At 40.5% G+C, this 26721-nt stretch overlaps 1 protein-coding gene across 8 annotated transcripts in view; it reads right to left on the minus strand.

Moving 5' to 3' along the window:
- TASOR2 (transcription activation suppressor family member 2) overlaps nt 1-26721 on the minus strand; it is a 112395-nt gene that overhangs the window by 29627 nt on the left and 56047 nt on the right. For 7 of the 8 annotated variants that reach the window (XM_077471894.1, XM_077471892.1, XM_077471893.1 and 4 more), the window contains 8 exons: nt 24828-24900; nt 24667-24741; nt 18657-19394; nt 15487-15684; nt 13194-14148; nt 10210-10570; nt 4609-4878; nt 1095-1829 (listed from right to left, as the gene is read on the minus strand). In XM_077471894.1, coding sequence (XP_077328020.1) covers nt 1095-1829; nt 4609-4878; nt 10210-10570; nt 13194-14148; nt 15487-15684; nt 18657-19394; nt 24667-24741; nt 24828-24900 — 3405 coding nt within the window. The remainder of the gene's footprint in view (nt 1-1094; nt 1830-4608; nt 4879-10209; nt 10571-13193; nt 14149-15486; nt 15685-18656; nt 19395-24666; nt 24742-24827; nt 24901-26721) is intronic. The other variant, XM_077471896.1, reaches the window with a different exon arrangement.

Below are 26721 nucleotides of genomic sequence, written 5' to 3' on the forward strand. Positions count from 1 at the left end.
CGGACCTGGCTCCTAACTTTTTTAGCTGGCTCCTAGATTCCAAGCAAATTTGTCAACCCCTGTACTATGGTAACATTGAACTATTTTTATGAAAGTATTTAAACAAAAAATAAAATTGTAAAATATATTTTTATATTATATATATATATATATATATATATATATATATATATATATATATATATATATATATATATATATATATATATAAAAATCGCAATAAGCATATATTGATTGGTTTGTGCAAAAGTTATAGCATCTACAAAATAGGGCAAAGATTTAGGGACTTTTTATTTTTACTAGTAATGGCGGGGATCAGTTATTTTTTATTTTTTTTTGTTTTTAGCAGGACTGCAACATTGTGGCAGACAAATCTGACACTAAGACACTTTTTGGTTACCAGTGACACCACTACAGTGGTCAGTGCTATATTTGGCACTGGCAGGGAAGGGGTTTACACTAGGGGGTGATTAAAGGGTTAAGTGTTCCCCTGGGGAGGTTTTTCTAACTGTCAGGGGGACGGACTGACTGGGAGAAGAGAGGTGGCTGTTCCTGATTACTTGGAACAGCTGATATCTATCTCTCTCCCTCCTCCCCTGTCAGAACAGGGAACTGCTTTGTTTACATAGGCAGATCCCCGTTCTGCCTCTCTTCACCACGATCGCAGGTGGCCAGCGGACATCTAGTCAGTTGGACCCATGGGCGAGCTCCACCGGCGGCGGGCAGGTGCGCGCCCACTGTATAATGCACGTACAGGTACATCGGTTTGTGCAGCCTGGCCACCCTGCTGCAGTATATGTGCGGTGGCAGATCCAGAAGTGGTTAACACTTGTATGTGTGTACCATTCTACCATTTATTTTCTTATATTGTATGTTCCCAGGTGCTACCCTCTACAAAATTTCTTACCACATTCTTTCCCCTGGCTGCTGACAGATGCTTGGTTTTGGGGACTATAGGAGTGGCAATTTGCAGCTGCCATGTTTGAGACTTGTAAATTTATACATCACAAAAAACTTCAAATTTAAATATTTCCATTGCTTACCAACCAAAGATAAAAACAAATGAATATCTAAACCACATATCCATAAATTACCTTTCCATCTTTCAAAGGAGAAATATTGGAGCCATAATTCAAGCTTTTCAAAGGTGACAGGTTTTCCCGAAAACGTGAAGATTTCAAAGCATTAGTTTGATTGTTTTCCTCACATACCCCTAACTTCGTAACATCTAAGTGAACATTAGATGTAACCTGTTCTTTTTCTTTACTATGCTGCCTTACAGCCAAGTCCATATCAACACCCTGAAGCTTGGCTTCCAGTAAATCTCTGTCACCAACGGATTCTAATATAGATTCATGTTGCTCAGTGTTTGCCAAAACATTTTGGATCCGGGGAACCAAAGGATTTCTCTTCTTGAGAAGCTCTTCCTCTGTGTCTGAATGGCCAGAATGTCCATCGTCCTCATGGAAGACATCTGAAGTACTGTTCATGTTTAAGGCATCAGAGGGTGACACCTCTGTATCATCAACAGTGCTACTTGTAAGAGAAGTATGCTCATGAGGTATGCCCTCACTTCTGGTTGTAGTTTGTTGGTTCCCATCACTAGTCAGGGATAACCTCCCATTATTTAATGCTTCTACTTGTATACGGCTCACAGGTTCAGGTAAAACAGGCGTGCCATTTTCAACATTTTCTGCATTTTTAGAAACTGTTGAACGTGAATCTTCAGGTAACGTACGAAAACCTTTTTCTGAGTCATTGGACATCTGTGTTTCTTCTGCACTGGAGGAATGCTTAGAAAGTTCATGTTCACTTTCTTTGGAGTCCGCCTAGAGTTAGAGATAAAAAAAAAAGGGATTACAGTACCATAAAGTGTACCAGTATTACAGACAGTCTGACAGCATGTTCTACACACATTATCCTCCCATAGTCTGTACCGCACTGTGCCACAAGTAGTCTCCATTATACAAATAGCAGAAAGTGTATGGAACAGTGTACTTTAGATGCTTTGCTCTTTGGAGGCCTGGTCTCCAACTCACAAAATCTGATTCTGATAGATACTCGCTACCACTTCCTTTACAACCGCCTAGGCCAGTGATGGCGAACCTTGGCACCCCAGATGTTTTGGAACTACATTTCCCATGATGCCCATGCACTCTGAAGTGTGGCTGAGCATCATGGGAAATGTAGTTCCAAAACATCTGGGGTGCCAAGGTTCGCCATCACTGGCCTAGGCGATCAGAGCAGAAGTTTCCCTCCCCCCCCCCCCCCTCGCAGTTTTCTAGGGCAGTTTATAGGTCCTAGAAGACTGCAGGACCATCCACAATACGGAGAGGGCTTGCGGGTGTGAAGCCATAAGCTGTCACAGCCAAGTGCCCACAGTTAAGATGCTGTCGCTGGAGACCCAAAATCTAGTGGAGAACTAGGCCGGATGAGGATGGTGCTGGATCATGAGATAGGCGAGTAGCTGTTTTTTTTAAAGTCAGCAGCTACAGACTGGAGCTCCTCTTTAATTACTGGAGGTCTGCCACTATTTAAATTATTGGGAAAACAAATATAGGCTTTACTGAAATCAGAAGAACTAGGTAGGACAATAGTAATACAAAAAACAACAGCACAAGGGACATTACTTACCTTCAGTGAGAGGTGTCCCTTGTGCTACTGTTTTCTCTTCACCTAAATCTCCTCCTCCAATCCCACCCCTGCAATCTTCTGGTGCAGTGGGGCTTAAAGCCTAAGTTTACTTAAAACAAATGTGTCCCTTGTTCTGTGGTGTCCTTTAGTCAAAATCTTCCTCCTCCGGGACTCCCCACCCCCGCTGCAGTGGGGGTTAATACAACCAAGAAGCTGTGACAGGCTCTCATCAGCAGTGTCCGATTATGCTCATCCTTTCCACCCAGCGCATCCATTTATAGAAACCATTAATAAAGCTTCTATGAGTCAAAAACTATTTTCGGCATGGAGGCCAAGTGAATGATTGAAAGGTTTGCCCCGTTCATTCATAGAAGCTATAGTAATACTGTGCTATATAATGGCTTATATAAATAGAGGAGGTGGGTAGGTTAGGCACAGTTGGGCACTCTTCACAAGATGATTTCACAGCCCCTTAGTTCTATTAACTCCTGCTGCACCAGAAGATTATGGTGCTGGGGGTGGGGGAATCGGAGGAGGAAGACAGACGAAAAGAGGGCACAGCAGAACAAGGAACAAATCTCAGTGAAGGCAAGTAGTGTCCCTTGTGCTGATTTTTTTATTTTAAGCAAACTCAAGCTTTAACAAAACCATGCGGTTACTAATCAGCCATCATATTAATTACTGAACTAGGAACCAAATCAGGGTGGTTTCTGATCTTTGGTGTTAGATCAGGGCAGACCGTGACAGCAAGGGGGCCTTACTTTCAAAATGAAACTTAGATCAATGTTCCCGCAACAATTCTGCAACTTTGACATGCGTTAGTAAAACTACATATCATTGCAACTACTTAGTGCATTCAAGTGAATTATACTTGGGTTTTCATTCTGTGGTAAATGGTAATGGATAGCTCCTGATTTTTTTTTTTTTTAATCATAAAAAGGGAAACTGAAACGATATTAGTATATATTTCTTGGCATTACCATAACATACAGCCAAAGAACATCCCAAAAGAAGTCAACCTGCTCCTGAGGACTTCAGCAATATCACATGTGTACAAGATTTATTCTATGTACCCACGGTAGGGCCCAGAACCAATAGTGCGCATTTTGCTTTTGACCATGACCCAAACGCGAAACCTGGCCTAGCTCAAACCCTTATCTTGCTATTTTTATTTAATTAATTTTACACACACAGTTTACATTTTTCTCCTCTAGTAAGGAGAAAAAGGATACCATGCAACTTTCTCCATTTACAGTTTATACAGTAACTGATCATTGATAGCCAGACTATCGCAACAAGCAAGCGATTGGGAACCAAGCCTCCACCAAGTGCAAGACCTGGGTATTATGAAGACTCTCTTTGCTTATATACTTTGTACCTCTTACCTGGATCAAGTGTAGAAAGGAAAAAAAAAAGGAAGCCTGACATGATACTTCTACCAGGTCAGCAACACAAGCCTTACTGAACCCAGCTGATCAGTGTCCTAGCCAGACACCTTGTATCTTGAGAGTATATTGTGATTCGCAGCCCCAACACGTCTGTGGGCTGAACAAAATCTAACAGATTCCTCCATTCTATCAGCATAGATGAATGAATTTACCTGCCAGACTTTTGTATTCTGATAGCTAGAACCTCTGGCTGTCAGAATACCAGACTTGTGCCTGCATTTGATAGCACAGTCGAAGGTTTGGCCAACAATTTTCCCAACAAGCCCCTTTGATAAGAGCCGACTGAATGAATTTTGCTGATAGATGGTGCCAGGCCATACACTGCTCGAATTTCAGGTGAGCCAACGGGAATTGGCCAAAATTACAAGCAGTGTAAAGCCGGTTTAAGTTAAACATGAAGGTAAAGAAAATGTGACCTACTGGGAATACGTTACAAGACTTAATACTGTTTATGTATAAATGTAAAAAATTTGTCAGTCAAATGTTTTCTAATAACCCAAATACCAGACACACATGGACAATTTACCTTTCCAGAAGAACCACCACCAAAAGCCACACATGTTTCAGATTTAGCAGTTAGTTCAGTGTTAAACTGCTTGCCGTCATCGGTATAGCATAAAGTTGGAATATTGGCAGAAAATATCGTATTCGTGTTATTTGTAGGTGGTGGAGCAACTTTGCTTGTTGATGTCATTTTGCACATCACAGTTGTTTGAAGGCTATTTGTGTAAAGTGCACTCAAACTGCTCTGGTTACATATTTGGAAGATCTCACTTGACAAATTTATATTATAATCCTGTAATGAAACATTATGTAGATGTTTTGGTGGGGAGTTGAAAAGTCTTAACTTAACCTCTCGAAAAACTAATGCAAAAATTAAGTATAATGTGATCTAAACAAACAAAATTACATTAAGCAAAGCCATGTGGGTGCTGTAGCCACTTATCTAAATATCCAATTAAAAGGACATACTATCCACATTCAGAAGCGATTCCCACCTATTGGGGGAAAAAAAAAAAAAACGAATTCTGACCTGTAAATTCCTCATGCCATTGGAGTTACCAAAAGCACACAGGAGTCGATTCTTAGAACATAGGTTATATGCCACAACCTTCAAGTGAGTGGACCTTGGAAAAACTTTGCTGGGAAATGGACCCCGAGTGTACCCATATATCCCCATTTAACCCCATTCTGGGAGGCTCTAGTTTTTGGTTTGGTTTTTTAAGATAGCAGTAAGGCGCTCACAGAGAATGAGTGGCGGCTCCCTGTCCAGTACTGCACATATAATAAAACAGGATTTACAAGTCCTAATATCTTAAGAGCACAGCACAGGGCACAGGAGTTAATTTTTAGGCCATGGGATGTCCTCAAGTAATTAAAATCGAGGGATGGGCACCAAAAAGCCAAAATTGCAGCAACAGGCCCACGGGAAAAACAAGGGTCAACAGACCGGAGACAGAGGACAGCAGCAGCACCATGTCACCAAAGCAGGATCAGCAGAGACTCGACCATCAGGAATGGTTTTAAAAATGTGGATTGAAAAAAGGCCCAGCCACTCTTGAGAAGAATCCATGCTAAATGCAGTAAAGAACTAATGGACTCCGACCTCTAAGGTAGAGAGGTTTGCCCCCCTAAGGGCAGAAACCAAAAAAAAAAAAAAAAAAAAAAAAGTAAAATTATCAGCTGGGTGGAAGAGGGAGGAATCCCACAGAGGGACTGTCCTGCGGAAAACAGGAACGGGGTCCATTGGCAAGGTATTTTTCCAGCCTCAGGGAAGCAAGGAGGCCTGGCTTTCAGAATACTTTGTAGCACAATAAAACAACTCATACGGTTCTAGTTAGGGGTAATGAAGAGTTTTGGTCTTACAGAGACCCTTTACAAGGAAGCAGACAATTTTAGTAGAAAAATCTGTGTGGGCAAGAGCACCTGATGAAAGCCCCAGAGGGGCACAAAAAAGTCAGAATGACTCCAATACTGGATGAACACAGGTGAATATTATTTCTACCGCAGTGCACCCCCTCTCATCGACCTTAGCTGTACAGTAAGAACAGGACTGGCAACACTGCTTTGGATTTCAGAGACAGTATTGTCAGCCAACATCAGCAAGTTAGGAGCTCACTGGAATAATAGCGAGATTAACTGGTATTTCTGTACTTGCAGCATCTTTGAAAGAGACAAAAAATGGAAATGTGCATGAATTGCAGAGATGTACAGCATATGTTTAAAGTGGTTGTAAACCCTTACACATACCCAGTGAAGTGACTGGCCTCAGGTGACACAGAGATAAAACAAATCCTTACAGAATTTGTACATGTTTATCTGCAGCCTTCTCTTCTCTACAGCCATTCAAAGTCCGGAATTACAGCTTGTCTGAACTTTCAGAAAGCAGGGGGCGGGGGACCTGAAGCCAACACTCTGCAGAGCTCTGTGAGAGCTGATTGATGGGAAAGGACACACAAACACACACACACACAGAGCTGAGGCTGACAATCACAGGCTGTGTGCTGGAGCTCCCTCCAATCACCTTTTTTCCCCCTCTTGGTGCTAGGAAAACTTGTCAGAAGTGACATTTGCAGATAGAAGAGAAACTAGACAGCAGAGAGAAATTGCACTTAGTGACCTTTATTGCGAAGTACACGCTATAGAGGGATATGCTTTGTTCATATTTCATGTCTGAGGTTTACAACCACTAATTCTCTTGGAGACTTTAGCAGTGAATTATTCTTTTAGTCTTTTTGGACACTAACCTTTAGTTGGGCTCTTGACAAAAGTAGTCAAATCTAATTTAAATTCCACTCGACTATGAAAGTGGAGTGGAATGCCCTCCTTTCATTCTATAAAAGAAATTGGTGGCCGATTCAGAAATATCCACTCAATGTCATTAGTCGGATGCTAAGCCTTCCCTGGAAGAATACATCTTAGGACTTTTTTCAGCCTGTGCAGTCATTACTGAAGTGAATGGGATGGGGTTGTGTGGATGTTGTCTGTGTACACTCATATTCAGCAGTTGGAGGCAGGAGACAACACCCACCAAGTGCCTACTTCAGTACCCATTGATAACACAATGTGCAATATAGGATTAAATCATGTTATGACATAATACGCTTTTCTGATATTACTTGTCTGTCAAAGTACAACAGCACAGTGGCTCAGTGGTTAGCACTTAGGAACTGGGGTCTATGGTTGGAATCCTAGCGAGGGCTCCATCTGCATGGAGTTTGCCTGTTTTTTTTCTTTGTGCTTGTGTTGGTTTCCTCCCACACTCCAAAGACATGCTGTTAGGTTTAAAGTGGTTATAATGGGTTCGTAAAAAAAAAAAATAAATACACGTTATACTTACCTCCACTGTGCAGTTGGTTTTGCACAGGCGCAGCCTCCTCCTTCTCAGGTCACTCTTTGCTGCTCCTAGACCCTCCCTCCTTTGAGTGCCCCTCAGCCAGCAGCTTGCTACAGGGGACACCCAGGCAGAGTCACAGGTCTGTGTATCCATTCAGACACAGAGCCCCGACCTGGCCCCGCCTTATCTCCACCCTGATTGGCTTACTGACTTTGATTGACCGTCACGGAAACCAAAGGCGCCGCTGCTCCGTCTCAGCCAATCAGGAGGAATGTATTAGATGGTTGAGGGGGATCGTGGACATGGGGCTCAGGTAGGTAATTATAAGGGGCGGGGGGCTGGAGTGGCTGCTACACACAGGTTTATCTTAATGAATGCATTAAGAAAAAAAAAACCTTCTACCTTTACAACTCCTTTAAAATTGCCCCTAGTGAATATGTGTGCATGCATGTATGCAAGATATGGACTTTAAACTGTAAGCTCCTTGAGGGGCATACAGTTTAGGGTGTATGTAAATTGCCAGCATTATATGAAGCCTGTCTTATTTCCCATTGACCTAGTTTTTATATTATGCTTGTTCTGACAATGTAGCCACAGTTTTGGCTTTAATACTTTTTCATGTCCTGTATTTTAAAATATACAATAAATGATTGAAAGTACATTGTAGGCGTTATATAAATGCCTGTGATAAATAATAAAAGTTAAATAATTTACTCCTTTAGAATATGACACCTAACAGCTAACCCATGACAGAGTTCAAATTGAATCGGTTATATATCAAACTATATACTACAGCAGACAAAGAAACATGCTGTTATATCCCTGGACTTGTGCCCATTTATGAAGCACAGCAGAGTCTGCCAAGCTATCAATCACTGTTTGTGCTCTATTAGTGAAGCATCTTCATCTACACACGGCACCACATAGCATGCAAAAGCTCTTAGCGTAGGTCTAGTCAAAAAGGTTTTAAAAAGTCTGCTTAAGAGACATTACATGCAGTCAATGCATTGAGTCCCTGGTGCTGCCAGCTTGCATATTTAGTTAAAATCTTCCATCCATTGATCCCGACTGTCTGCCCTTTCCGCTCACCTCCTCCATTCATAGAAGCTGCACTATAGTTTCTATGAATAAATAATGATCTATGAATTGAGGATTGCTTTTCTTTTATCTGTCCGTCCTCCGTTCATAGATTGGAGTTTCATTCATGGAAGCTATAGTACAGCTTCTATAAATGGAGGTGGTGGGTGGGACGGGTGGGCATAATTATGGGTGGGCGATGAATGCATATCACAGTTCCCTCAGATCTTTTAACCCCAGCAGCAATGGAAGATTACAGCACCAGGGGTAGGGGGGCGATCAGAGAATGGAGGGCTTAAAACTAAATATTCAGCCAGCAGCACAATTGACATTACTCACAGTCAAAGTGATGTGTACCTTATGCTGCTGGGCTGCACATTTCGTTGAAATCTTCTGTCCTCTAATTTTTTTTTTTACCATTTTTTTTTTTTTTTTAAGTAGGCTTTAGCAGTGAATACACAAGACACAGCAATGATATTAGCCAGCACAACAGCACATGTTGCATATTTATCGATGTAGGATATAGCAATTTAAACCACATATTGCCACAATCTTCTCCTCATTTCTTATCTATCAACATTGAGGGCCAATTCACTATGTGCGGTGACAGATATTTTACTGCATGGTAAAATGTTTGTCACCACAGGAGACAATGCTTTCCTATGAGTCCCATTCGCACTGCAACACAGCCTATCACTGCACTGGAATGTGCTGTGATAACATGCAGACATCGGCCCGAAACGCTCTGCAATGTCAGGCAGTGCATTGCCCGACATTGCAGTGAAGTGTATGTTTTGTACACTTCAAACGATGAGATAAATCATGCACCACACTGCCCCTTAGTGCAGCCGGCAAAGGCAGAACGGCCAGCTCAGTAAATTGCTCCGGCCGTTCTGAGTTGCAGTATAAATTGGCCCCAAGACCATTCTGATCTTGCAAGAATTGTCTTTCCTTAGGTCCTGCCTGAAAATCAGATAAAAGGGCCCTTCTACATCAGCATCATTTGTTCCATCTTAGGATTCCGGTTTCATGCATTTTTCATTTACATCAGTTTACATGTTCATGTTCAATTCAGATCAGTATTTATCTATTTTTTCATAGGTCTGTTTTTTTTTAGAAAAAGTCATAGATTGACAAAAGTTTGAAAAAATAAATCAATTTTTAAAAATGGAGGCAAAACAAACCACATCCGTTTACATGTGCAAAAGTCAAAAAGGATGCAAACCTTTAACATTTACTACAGACCTCAACAAACCAAGATGTAAGTGGGTGTAAATGGGCGTACATTAATTTGCCTTCACCCAACTATAAATTGTGGATGAGTCTAGACCTGTCTGAAACATTTACAGGCAGATCTAGACTAAACATTTGTGTAAAAGGGACCCAAGCTTGTATTTTATATCATATAGTGTACATGGTGCTGTCCTTCCCTATACCCTTATGTAAGGCTAAGTGGATTTTGCCCTGTGAAGTTGATCACATACAGTAGTAACGGATGATTTTCATACATTGATAAATATGTGCCATGGCGTTTGATATTAAATATTGCAAACACTCAGCCCTTACCTATACCTACCTGTAAAAATAATAAAAGTACACCTTTAGATAACTGAACAAAGACTTTTCTAGACTGATGAGCAGAATTAATAAGCCAGGAATAGAAATGCATGCATATCATTTAATGCGTACTTGAAGGTAGTAAATCCTTCTTACCTTTGTTTGTATTTTGGAAGCAACAGTTAAATCCACAGGTTGATTGCTACCGTGTTTTTCCTTCATTTCATGCAACACTGGGGAAACACCCAACATGATTTGGGGTTGAGCGTGAGGGGAATTCCTCATTAGGTCGCTCTCATCACCATTCTCGGCATCAGCAGCATCAGTCTCTACAATCTCACAAAGCGGGTCATGCACGGTGTTGATGGAGACGTATTTTGCTGGGTTACTATGTTCTACAACTTTCCGAGAGCTGCTGATCACCTGCTGGCTTGGTTTACTATAAAAGAGAGCCAACCACATGTGCAAAATAATTTTCACATCCTCCACCTTCTCCTTCAAGTTGGGGTTCCACGGCCTAGAAAAGGAAAGTTTAATTTACTAAGAAAATGTGAACCATACATTAAATAGTAACAAAAGCTTCCCATTTAATCTAGTTTATAATGTTCAATTTAATCAAAGCAAAAAATAAATAAAATAAAAAACACACAGGAGCTGGAAGAAGTCTCCTGCCTGTAAAGAGGTTGAAGAATAAGCTGGCCATTTTTCCCTGATCCGTCCACCATCGTATCCCCAACTTCAAGAGCATGCGAGATTACAGTGCCCCCCCCTGGGCTGGACGCAGCAGTGCAGGTGGATCTGGTAGTGGTGGGTTCTGAGGCAGTCTGTCTGGCAAGTGCAATATTTGCTCGCTTGGTGAAGGAGATTCACCGTATTCTTGGGGTTTTAAAATCTCTATAGTGGGGATATGGAAGATGGACTTTTTTTTGCCAGTGAACACCTACATTTTTGGAAACTCAAGTCATAAGCCCTTTTGGGACTTTATCACTATTGCACTTTATTTATACGTTTCATATGTAGCGTATATATTTGTATATACACTTCCAAAGCTGCTGGGAAGAAGAAGAAAGAAGAAAGAAGACATAGCCAATGACTTATACTTTTCTAAAGCAGATCAAAGTATGAGATCCAACATCTAAATGGTTTACAATGACACAGCACAATTCTTTTTGTTCTATTCTGCAGAGATGTACACCGTACAGTGGGGACGGAAAGTATTCAGACCCCCTTACATTTTTCACTCTTTGTTATATTGCAGCCATTTGCTAAAATCATTGAAGTTCATTTTTTTCCTCATTAATGTACACACAGCCCCCCATATTGACAGAAAAACACACAATTGTTGACATTTTTTCTGATTTATTAAAAAAGAAAAACTGAAATATCACATGGTCCTAAGTATTCAGACCCTTTGCTCAGTATTTGGTAGAAGCACCCTTTTGATCTAATACAGCCGTGAGTCTTTTTGGGAAAGATGCAACAAGCTTCTGCCATTCCTCCTTGCAGATCCTCTCCAGTTCTGTCAGGTTGGATGGTAAACGTTGGTGGACAGCCATTTTTAGGTCTCTCCAGAGATGCTCAATTGGGTTCAAGTCAGGGCTCTGGCTGGGCCATTCAAGAACAGTCACGGAGTTATTGTGAAGCTACTCCTTCGTTATTTTAGCTGTGTGCTTAGGGCCATTGTCTTGTTGGAAGGTAAACCTTCGGCCCAGTCTGAGATCCTGAGCACCCTGGAGAAGGTTTTCGTCCAGGATATCCATGTACTTGGCCGCATTCATCTTTCCCTCGATAGCAACCAGTCGTCCTGTCCCTGCAGCTGAAACACCCCCAAAGCCACCACCATGCTTCACTGTTGGGACTGTATTGGACAGGCGATGAGCAGTGCCTGGTTTTCGCCACAAATACCGCATAGAATTAAGGCCAAAAAGTTCTATCTTGGTCTCACCAGACCAGAGAATCTTATTTCTCACCATCTTGGAGTCCTTCAGGTGTTTTTAGCAAACTCCACGCAGGCTTTCATGTATCTTGTTCAAATGGACAGCACCCGAGTTAAATATATGAGCGTCACAGCAAAGGATCTGAATACTTAGGACCATGTGATATTTCAGTTTTTCTTTTTTAATAAATCTGCAAAAATGTCAACAATTCTGTGTTTTTCTGTCAATATGGAGTGCTGCATGTACATTAATGAGGAAAAGAAAACAAACTTAAATGATTTTAGCAAATGGCTGAAATAGAACAAGAGTGAAAAATTTAAGGGGGTCTAAATACTTTCCGTCCCTGCTGTATGTTTAAATCTCTTGGCGACTTCAGCAGTACCTCATTCTTTTAGTCTTTCTGGGAGGGCCTATACCCAAGCCCTTTGAAAAAAGTAGTGAGCTCTCACTTTAATTCTACTTCTCAATAGAAAATCCAGCAGAAGCAGTGGAATGACACCCGTTTTATTTTATAAAGTCTGATATTTTCTTAGGTCTTGGTGGTTGGCCACACTTCATTCTACAACTCCATACATGTCAGTGACCAATAGGGAGATCACAACAAGTTCAACTTTGATCTTAGATGCCTTTCTGGAACTGATAGTTTTGATTGTTTACATAGTTTCAGCACAACGATCAGCTAGCATTGTCTAAGATTACAACATGGATACTTTACCTCATTTGCCTGAATGGAAGTTTGCCTTGTTGCAATCAAATAGCTTAGCACGTTACACTTAGTGGCACATGTCTCTCTCACTCTCTCTCTCACACACACACACACACACACACACACACACACACACACACACACACACACACACACACACACACACACACACACACACACACACACACACACACACACACACACACACACACACACTTCTTTGGTCATCACAGCAAGGATATTTCATTTAGCAGATACTTTTCAACATGACACCTGCCATTTGGATCACCATTTAACAGGTTATTTTCTCTATAGTCGTGTTAAGTATGCATCATATTTTTAAGTTCACATTTGCTGTAACACAATTACAGTATATACAACAAAGGTGTTTATCATAAAAGGTGTCTAACATTTGCCCAAGGACTTGTTCCTGCTTTTCTATAATATATAGCCTGAATGCTTTTTTAGGTACCAGAGTTAGTTTTTACATTACTTACCCATGTAGAGCTCGATTTATTGTTTTTTCTAATGGATCACTGGTAAACTTGCTATCCAAATCAAAATCATATTTTGCTTCCCATTTGAATGTAATGAAAAAGTTGTCCCGGTACTTTGACCCCTCACGAGGCTTTGTAGTCAAGGAAGGGTACCCATTATCACCGGTCAATTGCAGAAATTCCCTTGGAACGAGGAAGTCTGATGCCTGGTCCAATACCTCTTCACTGTCAGAGCTTGTCTCGGTCGGTTCTGAAACACTCTGGGAAGGCTTTTCACTTAGGTCCTTTGTGGATTTATCTTGTGCATCTTCTCTGGGAAGCTGGGAGTAAGAATGCTCCAAACAAATCTTACTTGTGGTATTATTTCGTGCTTTTGCCTTAGCGGCTGCAAGAAGCATTTTGTGGGAAGATGGTTTCTCCGCGTTCTCTGCACGTTGCTGTGCTGGACTGGCATCACTCCCAGCTTTAGGCGGACCTTTTACACCATCCGGTGTTTGAACAGGCTCCTCAAAATCACTGCTAGATTTTAATGGGGAGCTGCTGTCATTTTGTGGGTATTCTACAGCAGTTGCACCATCACTGTCGGGAACTTTTTCCTGGGCAACAGTTTCACTTATGGGAGTAGTACTCTCAGAGTTTATATATGAAATACTTGAGGAAGAGAGTGAATTTAAAGCCAAGTCAGCCAGGAGATTTAGGGCGTGGGATTCATACATGCTTATCCGCTTCTCCATTATATCAGTCTCCGGAACTGGTGCTAAGTGAGCAGATTGCCTACTGGTCAAACTGTGGTCCATGCTGGTCTTGCTGAATGAGCTAGCTGGTTCAAAGGGAACAGTATTAATGGATACAGTTGTTCTTTTAGACTGCTTCCCAGACTTTTCTTTGTTTTTTATTACTGGTCTTCTCACAATTTCTGATTTGGCTTTAGCTTCAGTTAATTTGTTCCTGTTACCTACAAAGTGACCAAAAACAAAACAAAACCAATAAAGAACAATAAGCACAATGGAAAGATATACTTTACCTTTACTACTACTACTACATAAGACTTGCGCATAATCTATATATATATATATATATATATATATATATATATATATAAAAAAAATGGTGTGCTCCTGGCTGTCATTGGTAAAAATTACATGAACCATGCCTAGGACGTTTAGGCACGGCAACTAAAATGTAAGCCTCTGCCTGAACATCAGTCAACCAAGTTCCTATGACAAAGACTGGCAAGTAAGGCCAGGTTCACACTGGTACAAACAACGCTCCGATATTGGGAACTCCTGTCACATGATGTGTGAAAATCAATGTTTCCCTGTGGAAGCCTTCTTAACTGGTCTGACACAAGTCGGTCCAACTTTGAAAATGCTCCCTGCACTACTTTGGTTCAACTCTGATCCTACTTCAGCCCACTGAATATCACTAAAGTCAGATGGCCGTCTTGACTGATCATGTGGCATGGGCTCCCCCTCCAAGAGCATACCAGGCCTTTTGGTCTGGTATGGATTTTAAACGGGAACCCCCCCATACCAGACACTTATCCGAGCACAAAGCTTAGCGGGTCAGGAAAGGGGTGGGGACGAGCGAGCGGTCCCCCCCAGCAGCTCTGTTGTCTCTTCTGACTTCTTCTCCCCTCTCTGGCTCTTCTGCCTCCTCCGATGACGTCTTCTGCCTCTGCCAGTTCTTCTTCCCCTCCCTGGATCTTCTCTGCTCTTCGCAGATGTCTTCTAGCCCTCTCTGGTTCTTCTTCCCCTGTCCACTGTCTTCTGCCTCTGCTGGGTCTTCTCCCTCTGTTCTTCTTCCGATGTTGACTCAACAGTCTCTCCTGCTCTAATGCTGGGCGCGTGGTGTACCACTACTTATATTGGCATGGGGCGGGGTCACTGCCCCATGCCCTAAAGCCCCCACCCGCCGATGTTGAGGGCATGCAGCCTGGTGCACACCCTCCTATCTGAGCTAAGGTCAGCTGGATTCCAGGAAGTAAATGCTACACGAATTGTCTGCACTTACTCAAGATGGCCACTGCCAGAAATGCAGGAAGCTGTTTTTCAGTGATTTCTCAGAAAAAGAAAGCACAGAAACATGGATGGGTAAAGCTTGCTTTAAAGATTAAAAATGAAAAATGAATTCAGTAAGGCTTTTCAAGATTTCACACATTTGTTTTTTTTTCCCTTTGGGAGGTAGATTTATTGGTCCTTTCCTGTATTTTTTTTTCTGTTCCTTACTGCGGTGTACTATGAATTTACACTGGTGCTACATATAATGAAGATAAGTGGTTTCCTTCTTTTACCTGGATCAGAGGCCTTACGTTTTGGAGGTCTGTCACGCACAATTTGGGTGTCTGTTGAAGCTTTTTTTCTTGCTTTCCCTGTGTGCAATTTATTTTTAAGAACAGCGCCTTTTTCTTGGCTCTTTTGGTTTGTAACTGTAGTTTCTGTTTCACTGACTTTGTCATCAATCACAAATTCAGCAGTCAACACTTCAGCTCCTAACAAGCAAACAAGAAAGTAAACAATTAATAAAAAATAAAATGACAGAAACAAAGCCAGTATTCTAAAAGTGCTATAATTAAAAAAAAAAAATGTTGTTAATCTAGCATAATACTGTAAGATTGGCTCTGCACACATTAAAATCTTAAAAAAATAAAACACTTTTTAAAATCACAAACCATAAAAGCATTATCGAAAGAAGAGAATGCTCCGATAATGCTATTACACCTCTGAATGGAGAACGGACACCAGCTCCCTTTTACTGCAACAGGCGGGAAGATCTCGGTCTCCGCTCACTGCAAGTTTCATTTGGATCAAAAACTATAACAGATTCACATTATGAACATTTATATGGCCACTTCTGAGCACATTCAAGATAAGAAGGCAAGAACTACGAAATAAAAATGAGCTCTGACAAAGTTGAAAATCCCTACCAAACAAACCAGAGGAATTCTTTTTATCCTCACAATGCCATAATGTGCCATATGGGACCCCTTAATCATGGCAACAGCCTCAAATGCTTTGATAAAAGGGTTCCATGTGTCTCCAAAATGCATTCTGACATGGCCAACTAAAAAAAAAAATATAATAATCCTGCTCATTTATGTGGGTGTGCTGAAGAAGCTTTTAGGTCAGGATATATTTAAAGTGACTCTATAGGCAATTTTTTTTAAACATAACATTTATGTGCTCTGTGCAATGATTTTGCACAGAACAACCTGATACTCCTCTTCTGGGGTCCCCCGCCGGTGCTCCTGGCATCTCTTCCACCTCTCCCCTTCCGAGTGTCCCCATAGCAAGCTGCTTGCGCTTTCATTTTTAAAGGATATATTGATATCTCCGTTTTATTTATTTTAAGAGTTAAGCTTTGTGTCTACAATACAATTTGTGTTCATCAAATATTCTTGAAACATTTAAAGACTATCCAAATCTTCCCAATAACTATTGACGGAGTTGGGGGCAATATATATATGAGATCTAACAAATACAATTTCTGTGACAGATGAGCTCAGCAACCAAAATCATATATTTTTCTAATGACATTATCTATAGTACACTTTACCGACGGTGGTGAAGCCATGTAACTGTTCACAAACCAAACAGTTTGCACATAAATTTTCCAATGAAATGCTCCAGTTATAACAAATACAAGTTAAAAAAAAAAAAATTCTCTAGCGAGAAGTGGCAAGGATGTGGAATTCCCTTCCACAGGTGGTGGTCTCAGCAGGGAGCATCAATAGTTTCAAGACACTATTAGATAAGCACCTGACTGACCACAACATACAGGGATATACAATGCAATACTGACATATAATCACACACATAGGTTGGACTTGATGGACTTGTGTCTTTTTTGGGCCTCACCTACTATGTAACTATATGAGAAGACAGATAATTGCAGGAGGATTCCACTTAAAGCCTGAAAACAGCAAGACCTTGCATTTAGTGTACACTATTAACAAAACCAAAATACCACTTCTAAGTAATAGCCTTTAAAAACAATTAGTCTTTCAGCAGAATTTGTATATGGCAACTATTAAAGTAGATATAAAACAGTCTAATATAAATTATCTGCATTGGCAGTTTGGTGTAATGGTCAGTAAGGTAATTAAAGCAGACCCAGTATTAATAAAATGCACTCAAATTATAACTAATGTTAATTACAACTAAATTAGTGGTTGCACCCTCCATTATAGGCTGGCATAACAGAAGAAACAAAAGCTGTGAATACCAAGCAGAAGCTGTAAAGTAGAACATATAAATTATAGAACGTATGCATTATCTAGACCAGGGGATACAGGGTAGAATCAATTGCCCGGCTATGTCTGGACTCATGAATGACCCTGAGCACATGTGAAAGGCTTTTTAGGTGAGGATGTCTTACTAATGTCTTTCCCTTCACTTTAATATGGAAGAAAAGTTCAACATGTGGTATCTTAGAGAATTTCTCAGTTGAACAGTTCACATTTCAAATTTGAAGGGCAAACTGCAGTATAGAAACACAGAAAAAGCCCAATAACAAAAACCATGCATCAGATCATTAAAAGTTGTTATTCTTTTTTATAACATGTCATACTTAAGCCATTGCACAGAGCAGCCCTGATCCTCCTCTTCTCATGTGCCCTTCTCCATGTGCCACTATAGGAAGTCACCTCTTATGGTGGCAAATGTGGGGATTCGATCTCAGGCCTGTCTGTGCGTGTGTGTATTAGAAACACACACTGCAGCTCAGCCCCACCCCCCCATTATTGCATTTGATTGACAGCAGAAGGAACCAATGGCCTACTCTGCTCTCACTGAATCCAGTGAGGAGGGAGAGAGAGAGCCGTGCTGATGCCATCGGGCACAATGCTGGATTGAGAATGGGCTCAGGTAACTATTTGGGGGGGGGGGGGGGCAACCCCTAGTGTTCGATAATGTTATGTGCCCAGTGTATGTGCTTTAAAAAAATATATATATATTTTACCCAATTTCAGAGCACTGCTCGGCACCAACGTGACTGCCCGCCTCTCTCGATCTAACAGCTACAGCGGTAGGGGCCGAGAATCCCCCGCTGATGTCAACGGGGAGGTGAGGAGGAGAGGGATGGGCAGTCTCATGAGCGCCGAAGTGGGTTATAAAATGGCATTGTTTTCATAAAGCAAATTACATTATCAAACAGGGAGGATTGTATGAAAATTGACAAGTAATTTTATAAGCAGGGAGGTGAGAGAGGGGCACTACCAGGCAGAGAGGGAGGGGGAAAGACAGCGGATGATGGAGGCATGTAAACTGACCACAGTGTCAGGGCTCAGCAGACATGATAAACCGTGGTCAGTTTACAGAGGGGAGCGGAGCACTAGGCAGGGTGAGCCATGCATTTTATTTTACAGAAAGGGGGAAAATTACACAGCACAAGCACTGTGCTGTTATTCATGCTTTAAAGCGACAGGTCTAGCTACAAAAGAGTAAAGCTGTCAAATTTACAAACCTCTCTTTCTCTTGTGTGCAAGAGGAGCACTGGCAAGTTTTACTGTGGTTCTGTTTGAAGATACTGCTTGTTCCTGGTCTCCACCACTTAGCTTTCTCTTTTTGCTTGCAACCTGGTTCTCACTCGTAGCACTAGAAGGCAAAGCAGTTTGGTGTTTAAGCTTCCTTTTGCCTTTCCTGGCTCCTCGTCTTCCACCTTTCTTGAAGGTTCTCTTCTTGGCAGGTTGCTTTTTGTTTTCATTCAATACATGGTTTCCACTTGAACCATCGCTTTTAATGTTAATTGCGGCTAATAAAGGTATTTTAGATTCTAAGGCAACAGAGTCCTTTCCTATTATGTTTTTTCCACATTTTTCAGAGTCACTAGACAATGGGATCTCTTCCTTCAAAAGACTGGACATTTTTACCAGAGGAACACTGAAATTTACTGGTGATGAAATATAAGACTGCAGGCGAGAAAAAAACAACTGGTCAGTTTTATCAGCAATGTCTTTTCCATGACCAGAAAAAAGGCTTAAAGTGTTACTTGTTCCTGCTTTTAACTCCCCGACACTGACATTTTTCCCTTGAAGACTGGCAAACTGTTTGAAATGCTGTTCCACCAAAGTATCAGGATAAAGGTCTTTGCCTTTTTGCATCTGTCTTGTTTCTAGAATAGCATACTGAAGGCCAGGCAGCAATTCAGATATTTTAAGTGAGATATCTTCCTTTACAAGCTTGTAACCCAAATCGTCTCTTCCTATAGAAAAAAAACAAATCAGATTAAACAGTGTAAAAATTAAAGTGGACCTTCAGTCATTTTTTCATCTTTCAATTTATTCAATCTTGTGCCCTTGTTGTTTTAACTTGGGATAGTTACTTTTTTTTTCTGCCAGTAAATACTTTATACAGCCCACTTCCAGTTTCTTGTCTAGTCATAAGATGGCCAATGAGAGCTGCAGAGCTGGAGGTGTGTAGCTGTGTGTCTGTAAATCCAAGAAGTGAGCGCAGGCAGCAGCTTCAGCTGCCCACAGTTAAAATGGCTGCAACCAGACTCAGTGAAGAGAGATTTCTGCAGCATATTTGGCCAGTACAGAATCACAGTATATATAAAATATACAAAGTGGTTGGAGGGAAGCTTCAGAAAGGCAAATATGTGAGTAGACTGCAATTCCTCCAAGTTAACTGCTATATTTAGGATTTACTTAACTACATTTTTAACACTTTAGAAGCAGTTTATTAAAGCAGCTTTTGTCTATACACTTTTTTTTGTATAGATCGTACGGGAAAAAATTTGTTGCAGTGTTTTAGGTCACAAGGTATTTGTGCAGCGTTTTTTCAAAACAAAATTTATTTTTAAAATACACTTTAATGAAAAAAACAAAAAAAATAAAAAAAAAAACACAACATATACCTCAATTGTTTTGTAAAATAGGAAAGATGATTTTACACTGAGTAGATAGATACCAAACATGTCATGCTTTAAAACTGTGCAAGCACGTGGAATAGCAACAAACTACAGTATTTAAAAATCTCCATAGACGACGCTTTAAAAATGTTTACAGGTTACTGGAGGTTTAGCGCTGGATTTATTGCTCTCGCGCCAACACTTGTGGCAATACCTCACATGTGTGGTGCAAACACTGTTTACATACACGTGCGTGACTTACATATGTGTTCACTTCTGCATACAAGCACAGAGGGGTGGGGGCACGTTCATTTTTTTTCCCTCTAATTTTGTTCTTTATTTTTATACTGTCTCTATTTTTTGATCACTTTTATTCCTATTAAAAGGAATGTAAACATCCCTTGTAATAGAAATAAAGATGACATGTCTTCTTTTATGGAGAGATCTGGGGGTCGAAGAGATCCCAAATCTCTTCTTTACCTTTAAAAGTAAAAACATTTTGATCTTCTGCTTCTGGTTTACTTCTATCCTAAACAGGAAGCAAAATCACGACGTTGCTCCGGGCCTCCAAGGCCAAAGAGGCAGTCCGAGAGGGATCTGGTCTCTGTGACCAGCTGGCAGCATCGTTGGATCATTTTTCTCTGGTAAAAACAGTAAGCCCGAGAAACACTGGTGAGCGGCAGGAGGGGAATAACCCAACGGCTAATGAGCTGCTCAAGCTGCTTTGATGAGAAAGCCAGCTGTCAACTGAAAAAAATAAAATAAAAAAAACACTGGGATTATGGCTAATGGCTTCAGCTATAACCCCCCCCCCGCAAACCACAAATTATATATATATATATATATATATATATATATATATATATATATATATATATATATATATATATATATATATGTATTGCAGTTGGCAAGTAGATATTTATGGTCACATTTTGCTTTTAGCATGAAGGGGAAGTGAAATAATCATGTACAAATATGTTCCAATTCTGAGTACAAAATCAATTTATTTATTTTTATTATTATTAACAGTCACAGTACACAGAGTACAAGGTGAAGGGACTTCTGAACAGTTCCAAATATCGGTTTTGGTACAAAAGCATCAGGCCACTGCTAAAAAGTTGAAGACGAGGAGGAATTTTACCTTTTCAGTATGACAATGACCCTAAGCAAACCTCCAAATAAACACAAGAATGGCTTCACCAGAAGAAGATAAAAGTTTTGGACCAGCCAGAGAACAGACGTGGGGGTGAGCTGAAAAGGGTTGGGCAGAGCAGATTTCCTCGCAATTAGACAGATATGGAGCTCTTTTCCAAGAACAGCTGGCAAAGATTACCAAGGTAAATGTCCAATCCTGATAAGACTCCTACCCCAAAAGACTTGCTTTCACAAAGTACTATTTTAAGGGTGTGTATATTTATGTACTCAGATTAAATTAAATTACACAGATTATAGGTCACAGGGTGGAAAAAATTCAAACGTAATCTTTGATTTTTTTTTTTTTTACATCTCAAAACTTGTCATTTTTACAGGGATATCTTCACAAATTTATATCCACTGCACTTCAAAAGCAGGCATTATTTGCTAAAACTGAAGCTATGAAATTTCCTTAACCACTTCCTGACCGGCGCATGCCGATGTACGTCTGCAGAATGGCACGGGCAGGCATACTGTCATACAGGTACATCCAGTTTCTAAATGTCGCCCTGCCATTGTGCTGGTCGGGACCCGCGTGAGTCCGGTCGCGGGTCCCGCGGACTCTATCGCCGCGGGCATACCCACGATCGTCTCACGGGGCGGCTGAACGAGGAAACAAGTTGCCTAGCAACAAGTGACGCTGATCTCTGCGCCATGTGATTGGAGCAGAGATCAGTGTTCACTAAAACAAAGCCCAGCCCCCCCAGTTAGTAACACACCCTTAGGAACACTTAACCCCTACACTGCCACCCACTGGTTAACCCCTTCACTGCCATTGACACAGGAATCACTGCATTTGTATAGCAGTGATTGCTGTATAATTGACAATGGTCCCAAAAATGTCTGATGTATCCACGCCATAATGTCGCAGTCACAAAAAAAAAAAAACCCTCGCTGATCGCCGCCATTACTAGTAAAAAGGAAAAAGAAAATGAATAAAAATGCCATAAAACTATCCCCTATTTTGCAAACGCTATAACTTTTGCGAAAACGAATCAAATCACTTATTGCGATTTTTTTTTTTCCAAAAAGATGTAGAAGAATACGTATCGGCCTAAACTGAGGGGAAAAAAATGTTGTTTATTTTATATATATATTTTGATGATATTTATTATAACAAAAAGTAAAAAATAATGCGTTTTCTTCAAAATTGACGCTCTATTTTTGTTTATAGCGCAAAAAATAAACGCAGGGGTGATCAAATACCACCAAAAGAAAGCTCTATTTGTGGGGGGAAAAAAGGACGTCAATTTTGTTTGGGAGCCACGTCGCACAATTGTCAGTTAAAGCGATGCAGAATCGCAAAAAGTGGTCTGGTCTTAAGCCAGCAAAATGGTTACAACTGGACTTGCTGTACAAAAGTAACAACCGGTTAACAGAGAGCTCATACTGCAGCCTAAAGAACCTTCCAACCAAACCTGGTATAAGCTGAGGCCTGAACAACATCTACCTGGTAAAACCTGATGCATGGACAGAAGATCAAGTAGCAGTCCTGCATATCTGAAAAACAGATGTATGATGCCGAGAAGCCCAAGAAGAACAGATCTTGAAGACTGTGCTTAGTGCTTTGTGGAGTGAGCCACAGGTCTCCCTGCTGTGAGGATCCTTAGGATTGACACAATGTCAGTTTGAAAGAATTTGTAGCCAAGAGGTAGACTCTGACAGGCTCCAGACAGTGGAGTGTGATAGCAAGGAGCATGACATAGAGAAGGCAGCACAATGTGGAAGTGAGAAACCACCTTGGGGAGGACAAGGTTTTAGGTTTAAACCAACCTTCTCTGTGCAGTAAAAACAAGGGTTTTGTTTTTTTGTAGATTACGGCCTGCAACTCCAAAACTTGTTGTGCCAAGATGATGGCAACAAGAAAGGTAACATTGTGAAAGTAGACCAGGTAATATCCCTGATAGACCCAAAAGGCTGGAGAGTCAACAGAATTAGGCTGACATCTCACAAGGTCACAGGGGAAAAACGTGAGCAACATCCTGTATGAAAGGCTTTCACTAAGGTGTGAGAAGCGTGCGGTCTCAAAGAGAATGGCCAAGGCTGAGATCTGACCCTTGATGGTACTTGTGACAGTGGGGTCACTTTGGACACAGGGTGAATAAAAGAAACCCCCGATATGGTCTGTGATAGCCATATTCAAGGCTGTATAATTCATTGTGTATAAATTGGATGTATACTGTATGTGGGGGTTAAGTGTCATTGCTGTGAGGAATTAAGTTGTTTTGCATTTCTATTGTTCATTTAAGTCTATCCTTGTGTGTATTGTAAAGTGCCAGACAGACTGGCTGCTAACCCTTTGTGAAAAGATGTGTATTGGGTGGGATCGTTTGAAGCCTAGCAGACGTCTTGGGATGTGTGGGTGGAGCTAGGCTCTTGTTCATGTTAAAGCATGTGCCTTGAATTGTGTATAAAAATACAATGTTGGTTTTTAATAAATTCATTCCTACTACAGCAGAGACAGAGTGCGTCTCGTCTTTTTGCCAGAGGGATCGGCTCCTATAGGAAAGGGTCGTTTAGCTGTGGATATTGGTACCGAGTGGATGTGTGTCTCGGAGAGGGAACATCGTAAACGGCGTTAACCCCCTTTTTATTAGGGGAGCCGTTACAGTACTCAAGGACAAAATGTTGACCCCCACCCAAATAGAGAAAAGCCAAAATTGGTCCCGTAGGAGTATATTACCAAGGATCATGGAAATGTCATGCATCACTACAAAAAAAAAAAAAAAAAAAATTTATACATACATACATATATATTATACATTATATATATATATATATATATACATACATACATACATACATATACACACACACACACACACACACACACCTTTTTTTAATGTTGAAGGAAAGTCTGTTATCTTGTGGGAATTTACGCTTTTATTTTGTGTATAATAATAGTACTTTGGGTTCTATTTATCAGTCTTTTCAGCCAAGACTCACCGGTTTTTTTTTATCCAAGATTTACACGTTTTTAACAAAAGATTCAGTTAGAAATGTGTGAATCTTGGGTGACATTGGAAGAATCTTTGGTTAAAAAAAAAAAAAAAAAGAAGATTGATGCATAGACGCTTTGTATATAGGAATGGTTGCTGCAATTGATTTTTACACATTATTTAAACAATTATATGACAATTATATGTTTTAAGGTTTTATACAATGGACTGGGTACAGCAGCTTAACGATCATTTTCACTCAGTTATACAACAAATTGCACCAATTTTGTTTTTGTTCTTGGTGAAAGGCAAAAACATTGTGTCTACACCCTTGACAATCAAAATACGAGAACAAGTTAAAAAAAAAAAAAAAAAAAAGTGGTCTGTTGTTGTCCAACATCTACTATAAACCAATGTACGTATGAGTAAGAAATATAAAATAGGTACCTGAAAATGGAATACATATAAATTAAAGGTAACCTACTTACCTGTATTATCCAACAATTGTGAGTTGGGGAATAAAAACAAGGCAAAAAGCTGGAAAGAATCTTTCACACTGAGACCTGAAAAGAGAAAACACGGATTATCAACATCAAAAGCATCTAAACGAAAAAACTGAATAACAAAGTCCACAGCTACAAGCATTTACCTTCGCTGCACTGAAGTGCTGAAGAAGTCAACAAAATCAGGAATCCCTGGTCATGTAATACTTTAATTAATGCCTATAAAATTGGAGTACATGGAGTTATACCAGAATTACTAAAAAGACAATACAAATCAATACTAGCATAGATCTATTCAGTTTTCACTGCATGCATTTTGATGTAATTTTACAGCAATTTTTGTTAAGCAGTTTAAACAGATATCGTGACTTGTAGTTACACAGGGGACAGCAGTGCGAACCACAGCTAGATAAAAACACTAAACAATGTAAGTAGGGGAAAAAAAAATAAAAAAAAGACTGCTGTGGTTTACCGTGAGAAATAGATACCAGAGAAATCTGCACATTATGACTTCTGAAGCACCCATTGAACTGTGGGAGTAGCACTGGATCAACAAATACTTGACGCGCGCGCGTGTGTGTGTGTGTATATATATATATATACACACATATATATATATACACACACACACACACACACACACACACACACACACACACACACACACACGTCAGGGGTACAAATTCTCACCAAAACACAAGCAAATATCTTTACTAAGAAATCACATTGCAGACAGTATCCGATATACCACTTTAGCTATATGCAATCAAAAGGGCAGGTGTCTAAACACTTAATTCTAGGGTAGACAATTGCTTTATTATAGCTTGCAGGATTGTGGCCAGTGTTTGTGTCACCTTGGGGTGTCTCGCATACAAATAGCAAGGGGCTTCAGTGTTTACAGCCCTTCCGGTCAAAACATACATTTTACATGCTGGGTGTGCCAGACTGAGGACTATACAAAACGGGGCCACACTGGGGCTATAGGTGATGACAGTTGGCAAATTTTTGGAAGGAGTAGAACTACATCTAGAAAGGTTGAATAACTGGGCAGGGTTTATGGCTGAAGTTCTGTTCTGGAGGCTTTGTAATGCTTTGGTTGGGATAAAGACAAAAGCTCTCTCAAAGTATTCCTACTTTCGCATCTCATCTGGAAACCAGACCTCATTAGTGTCAGCTGTCCAGAAGTCCTACTATGCGATTACTGATGCACCAAGTTCTCTTATCTGTTGTGGGAGACCAACGCTGCATGAAAAGGCTGACTTGTGTGACCCGTTTGTTCTGCTGAACAAATTAGGGCCATTTTAGTCAGAAACTGTTCCAAGGTTAAGTAAGGGGCTCGGACAAGCAGATGTTTTCTTTGTTTTATGCTATGGACTTGCTGTACAAAGCACTCCTGCGTTGAAATTATCTTTGCTGCCTTGCTAAATAAAAATGCAGGACAAACCTGCTTGGACTCTTCCTGGGTGTCCCTGTCTTGTGTATGGTTATAGCAACCCACTACCAGTTGATCTTGCCCTCTTTACACTTCTTGAAAAATCAATAGGTCACCCTGAAGATTTTTCAGGGCAATATTTTTTTTTTAATCAGATATTTTTTTTTATTGAAAACAAACAAAACAAAACATACATACATCAAAAACAAAAATAACAATGTATTTTTCTCCTATTACAAGACAGGGGGATTCCTGTATATTTATGAGAACACAAATAGACCAATGTTGCTTGACCTTCAGTCTGGCCTGTCGTTTTTATTACCAACTGCACTGTGCTCATATATTCAGAAATAAAGATAGGTTCGTGTGCTATGGCTGTAGTACGTGCATTTCTTTTAGTCTCAGTGTTTATCACATGTGTCCTCTGCCACGTGTCTTCCCCCCTTACCGCTTCCAGCCATATCAAGGCCGTGGAGCAGAGTGGGGCGTCACCAACCCCTAACCAGCGGGGAGCGGTGGATATCATTTCAAATGTTTAACGTTGTGCAAAACCAGCAATATACATAATCGTAAACTCTGCAGTACCCTGTGTTTTTACCTCGTCTCTC

This window comes from Lithobates pipiens, unplaced genomic scaffold (genome assembly GCF_037356315.1).
Source record: "Lithobates pipiens isolate NorthernLeopardFrog02 unplaced genomic scaffold, aLitPip1_a1.2 Scaffold_8, whole genome shotgun sequence".
In the NCBI taxonomy this organism is placed as follows: domain Eukaryota; kingdom Metazoa; phylum Chordata; class Amphibia; order Anura; family Ranidae; genus Lithobates; species Lithobates pipiens.